The following is a 6,000-nucleotide window of genomic DNA, read 5'->3' as shown; positions in this document are numbered from 1 at the left end:
AACTGAGTAGAAAGTATCCTGCTACACGAAGTATTCCAATTCTAACTACACAAGCAGCACCAGGAGTAGTGCTAGCTACAGGTAATAAACAAAGACGGCATTTTATTTTAATCTTCCTAATAAAAACAAACCTAATGCAACTTTTACAACCTTTTACAATATTACAATGGGCCCATATTAGATTAAAAAGACGACATTAAGCACAGATTTTTTATTGTACACAGACCCATTTCACTTAATAAGTTCAGTTTCAAGCTACCGGTAAAACTATTTGCTTCACAACAACATCAAATTCACGTAAGTTTTAAGATGTCGTCTTACTATTCACATCATCCAGACGGAACAAACACTAGGCTGAAAGAATATCAGAAATATGAAGACGACATTTAAAATGTTTTTTAAATTATTCCTGCGAGGTGGGGTAATCATTACAGTTAAACTATGCGAGTTGGGGGAACATTTACGTTATAAAATGACACGAATTTGTATTGCAAGGTGTACTAATGTATCTTAATTGTACAAATATGTATCCTCTTGGCTTCAATGGACTTATAGAATGTCGTCTTCTAAATATATTCGAGCCTGGTGTTTGTCCAGTCTGGATTATGTGATGGTTTTATAGGTCCCACTGTAATTATGAATACTTAATAATACAGGCTCTTTCTCTATCTACTACTTAAACAATATTCCTATAGCTTAAAGGGGGAATGCACAGAGAGCACAGATTGTTTATGATATTATGATGTTTATCAGGGAATATGGGCCGGAATCTGCAAACTAAGACGAGTGTTTACATGTCAGCGGATGCAGGCTTATCCTGGCATCAGGTCAATACATTTAGAATCATTAAAGGGACTGTAAGCGTAATTTCAAGTTTCTCTCCATTTAAAGATGGCACCCGATTCCCAATGTTGCCCTTAAACCAGATAAAGGTTTTAAGGGTGCAGTTGTGAATCGGGCATTTGCATCTTTGCAATGAGAGTCACTTGAAATTACGCTTAAAGTCAGTTTAGTTAAAGGGATTGATTACATATTTTAAAATACACATTAGCATTACATCTAAGCCTATTTTACCACTCGAAAGATATGCTAGAGAGAGAGAATGCTGGACAAGGAACACTCGGTGCGAAGACAGCAATGTCCGATTCACAATGGTACCCTTAAAAGCGTTATCAACTATGAAATAGAATTCTTAACAAAAGTGACTTGCGCATTTCTCATGTTGGAAACCGAAAACATAAAGAAATTATTAGATTTAAACACGTTTCAATCTAGAAAACGACAATATCTTCCACATTATTGAGCAGATAAATGTTTAAAGGGTACAGATGTGAATGGAGCATTGGCATCTTAGCATGGAGGTTCACTTAAAAAAACGCTTACAGTCTCTTTAATGTGCTGAACTTAGGGGTTAGCTGTTGACCCAAATCAAAAAAACGTTGTGTATTATAATTTAAATAGTTTTTGTTAATTCTACAACTTCTCTCTCCAGATCATAAAAGTATTCACTCTGATTTTTTCTAAACTAAGTTTTAATTAAAGTTTCTAGGAGGCGACCCGGGTTCAATAAACTTCTCTTTAATAGTTTTTACTAAGTCCTGGTAAAGAAACAGTGTCTGAAAGGAATTCTTTGTTTGCACTTTTTATCAATAATGTGACAGACAAGTTTTTATAAATATTTCTCCTGATTTACATATTTAAAACAAAGGGATTATAAAACATCTAATCAGCAGACTTATATAAAACTAAAATTAAGTTTTCTTCAGGAGCATGGGTATATTTATTTTTGGGTGTACTTTGCTTTTTATGCTTGGCGCAAACATTGATTAAGAAAGAATATATTTCTTTTTATTTAAAAGTTGCTGGTTCTGTTCAGCCCCACCACCAGGATCTTTTCGAGGGGGGGTGGGGGGTGGAGGTTGGTTGAATTGCCTATATTTTTAGGAGGCTATGGTGGGGCAATGTTTATGTTCCAGACTCCACCCAACACTATTTTCAAGAAGTATTTTAGGAAATCTTCATCCCTCATGTCAGTGCATTTATTTGTTAATTTAAAAACTTAAGTCTAAACTCGTTAAAAACTGTTATATCATCTATTTTTTGCTTGCAGGTTCTTCAGGGTAACTATTATTACAATATCGGCGATCATGGCGGAGTTCTTGTGGCGGTTAAATACTTTAAAACTGAAGGATTTACTAATGAAATCATGTACTCTACTGACGAGGGACTTAATTGGAAATCTCATCAGTTCTATCCAACACCTATGAGGTAGTGCACAGCCTTATGTTGAAATTAACACTTATGTTTAGGGGTTGCACACGTCATTTCAAATGACCCGTAATCTTTTTGTATTTTTTAAAGTTTTCTTTATCAAACATGCAAATTTGTTATCCTGGTTGAAAATATAAGGCAAAAATGTACCAAAACTATCATTTTGAAAAACCTTATCGTTTTTGACGTATATTTTTTTCTAGTATAACACATTTTCATGTTTGATAAATGCAAACTTCTACAGAATAAAGTTTTAGATTGTTGGAAGTTTCTCATATTGTTGTAAAACATTTGAAAAGTCTAAGAACATTACAAGTTTCTGTAAAACGAATCTGGCTATTGCCCATCCCTAGCTACTACATGATGTTGAACGTACTTTCAGCCCTTTTCAAATGTGAAGTTAATGTCAACCTAAATGTAAGTTTGTGTGTTGAAGATAATGTCGATGTTTCATTCAATGTTAGTCAAATCAAAAGTTATTATTAAGTTCAAGGTTTAAGTGAACAATTATATTCTTCATGTTCTTTAAAGGATATTTGGTTTGATAACTGAACCGGGAGAGAACACAACAATCTTCACAATGTTTGGGACAAAATTTCAACCTGGGAAACCTATAGACTGGATCATTATAAAGGTAAATAAAGTTTTTGTTGTATTTTGGTTGTTATTATTTTTATTGTTGTTTTTATTGTTATTTTTATTGTTATTATCATTATCATTTTTATCACCACTGTCACTATCGTTGTCATTTTCATTGTAATTGCCATTGCCAATTTCATTTTTTCTGTTTCTGTTACTTGAACTGTCATTGTTATTGTTTTTTCCAGGTTGATTTATCGAGTGTATTCAAGAGGAATTGTACAGTCCAAGATTACAAAGATTGGTCCCCGAAACCCCCAGGTAATACAAGGATTGGTCCCCGAAGCCTCCAGATAATACAAGGATTGGTCCCCGAAACCCCCAGGTAATACAAGGATTGGTCCACGAAACCCCCAGGTAATACAAGGATTGGTCCTCAAAACCCCCAGGTAATGCAAAGATTGTTCCCCGAAGCCCCCTGGTAATACAAGGATTGGTCCCCGAGAGTCCTACTTTTTGGACGAATTGCTGAATATCCCGATATTTAGAGTCCAACTCTGAGGACGGAATAATGAATATCTTCATGTTTAGAGTCCTACTCGGAGGACGGATTGATGTCTAAGTGTGTCCTGGGGCGGAGGGATGTATATCGGCGGAGATCACCCAAGGCTGATTGCTTCAATGGCGAGGACTACACCAGGGCGAAGAGAATGGAGGTGTGCGAGTGTACTCACTTGGATTACAGGTCAGAAAATTATTCCCGAAAGAAATAATTAAAATCAAAACAACAGACTCAAAGGACAAGGCGCAATTTTGAAAATGGGATAGAGAACACAAATAATAAATCATCAGTAATTTTTTTATATTGATACATCAAAATTATTGAATTATTCTTCAATTAGTATTGTTTTTTTGTTAATACAAATTTATCTTTTGAGACTCAACCCAAAAGTATCTACTTCAACCCCATCTCATTTGCCTTTTGAGTCACTTACCTTTAATTCAAATTGTCTAATTTGTATATCTTTGCAACCTTATGTCCTTCGCAACCTATTTAAAACTAAAAATTTTGCGAGATTAAATAGTCAAAGTCTGAAATATGATTAGTTTTGCACCATTAGGTAGCCAAGGTATGGGGATTAGAGAATTAGAGGCTTGAGACGCCTTTTCCTTTTTACAAATATAAACAGAGTTTTGTTAAGATGTGATTTCGGATATATCCGTGACTCTGGTAAACTGTCTGGATGTATAAAGGATCCAGAGTTTAATATTCATCCTCCTGGAATACCTTCACCCTGTCCCCAGAATACATTCTATAATATCAGCAAGGGATATGTCAAGGTACAGTTGTAGAATACATTCTATAATATCAGCAAGGGATATGTCAAGGTACAGTTGTAGAATACATTCTATAATATCAGCAAGGGATATGTCAAGGTATAGTGTTAGAATACATTCTATAATATCAGCAAGGGATATGTCAAGGTATAGTGGTAGAATACATTCTATAATATCAGCAAGGGATATGTCAAGGTATAGTGGTAGAATACATTCTATAATATCAGCAAGGGATATGTCAAGGTATAGTGGTAGAATACATTCTAAAATATCAGCAAGGAATATGTCAAGGTATAGTGGTAGAATACATTCTATAATATCAGCAAGGTATATGTCAAGGTATAGTGGTAGAATACATTCTATAATATCAGCAAGGTATATGTCAAGGTATAGTGGTAGAATACATTCTATAATATCAGCAAGGGATATGTCAAGTTACAGTTGTAGAATACATTCTCTAATATCAGCAAGGGATATGTCAAGGTATAGTGGTAGATTACATTCTATAATATCAGCAAGGGATATGTCAAGGTACAGTTTTAGAACACATCAAGGTACAGTGGTAGAATACATTCTATAATATCAGCTTAACCACTTATTCCTCAGTAATAAAGTTCCATCTCAGTTATAATTTTATAAATGTCAGGTGACCGGAAATGTTTGTGAAGGTGGACAAAGTTCTAGATACGAACCGGAAGTACGGGCCTGTCCATTTGATATCAAGTAAGACTAAATGTTACCCTTTTTCTGTATTTATCACTTGGCTTTCTTCCAACTTCAGCCCCTGTACTTTAAGAAAATGACTCAAGATTTTAAAAAAAAAATTAAAATCGACTATATTTCGGTCCTCGTGGTTTTTTTTTTTTTTGTAGTCTTCTATTTACTAAATATGTTTTTATTTTTTTTTTCTATTTTAATTATACTTTAACCAAAAGTTCAATTAGTCGGCGAAATTTTATTTGTTTAATAGTCAAAAGAAATTGGATGTAATTCACATTTAAAATTTTATCGAACATAGGGGGTTTTAATTGTGAATTTTTTCCCACCCCCCTCCTGTTAAAAAAAAAAACATTGATAATTTGTGTCCAGTGGACATGAGACGTATATGCTGGTGGCACAGAGAACCAAGATAGTCAAGGTTTCTTTGAAGGAGAACAATTCTACTGTGGAAACTCTTCCCCTGGTTGGTATTCAGGGATACAATGCTTACAATAATCAAGAAACATGAAAGAAAAAATCAAGTTTTCAATAGATCCAAAAATTGATTTGGTAATCTGTGTTTTTAACAAAAATTCAAATAAAATTTCAATTTGATTAGCACCGTTCTAGAAATGTTGTTAATTTTCTATTTAAAGGGACTGAAAGCGAAATTTCAAATGACCCTCCATGAAAAGATGACTGCCTGATATACAATGGTTCTCGTATTACACAAAGTGTTTGTCGAGTACACAAACATGTGTGGAATGTGTGTGTGTAAACTTGTTTAATGTTTACCCGCTTGTATGCGGCTGAAAATTTCAGTGTACACTGCCTACACCCTGCAAAAAACACAGCGTACACAAGCGGCTTACAATAAGTTTACACACACATATCTCTGTACTCGACTAACACGCTTTAAGTTAACCGTTGTAATTCAAATCAGACATCGCCCTATTTGCGTGGTAGGTCACTTGAAATAATACAGAAAAATACTAAACGTCCAAGCAATGATGTAAATGGGGTGATATTTGGTTTATAAAAACATATTAATATATTCATTCTTCTTGAGGTTACCAAAATGAAGTTTGTACAGATTATTTTATGTATTTGTTT

The 6,000-nt window shown here is 34.2% G+C and overlaps 1 protein-coding gene across 4 annotated transcripts in view; it reads left to right on the top strand.

Moving 5' to 3' along the window:
* LOC111698466 (sortilin-related receptor) overlaps positions 1-6,000 on the top strand; it is a 29,312-nt gene continuing 23,312 nt past the window's right edge. Inside the window, exons 1-9 of one of the 4 annotated variants that reach the window (XM_023468812.1) lie at positions 1-81; positions 754-827; positions 2,111-2,268; positions 2,803-2,905; positions 3,099-3,171; positions 3,442-3,595; positions 4,053-4,191; positions 4,835-4,911; positions 5,278-5,383. In XM_023468812.1, the coding sequence (XP_023324580.1) occupies positions 759-827; positions 2,111-2,268; positions 2,803-2,905; positions 3,099-3,171; positions 3,442-3,595; positions 4,053-4,191; positions 4,835-4,911; positions 5,278-5,383 (879 nt within the window). In that variant the 5' untranslated portion in view covers positions 1-81; positions 754-758. The other 3 variants (XM_023468813.1, XM_023468814.1, XM_023468815.1) reach the window with 3 other exon arrangements.

This window comes from Eurytemora carolleeae, unplaced genomic scaffold (genome assembly GCF_000591075.1).
Source record: "Eurytemora carolleeae unplaced genomic scaffold, Eaff_2.0 scaffold167, whole genome shotgun sequence".
In the NCBI taxonomy this organism is placed as follows: Eukaryota; Metazoa; Arthropoda; class Copepoda; order Calanoida; family Temoridae; genus Eurytemora; species Eurytemora carolleeae.
Note: the sequence above shows the minus strand (reverse complement) of the source record. Positions and strands in the feature narration are given on the sequence as shown.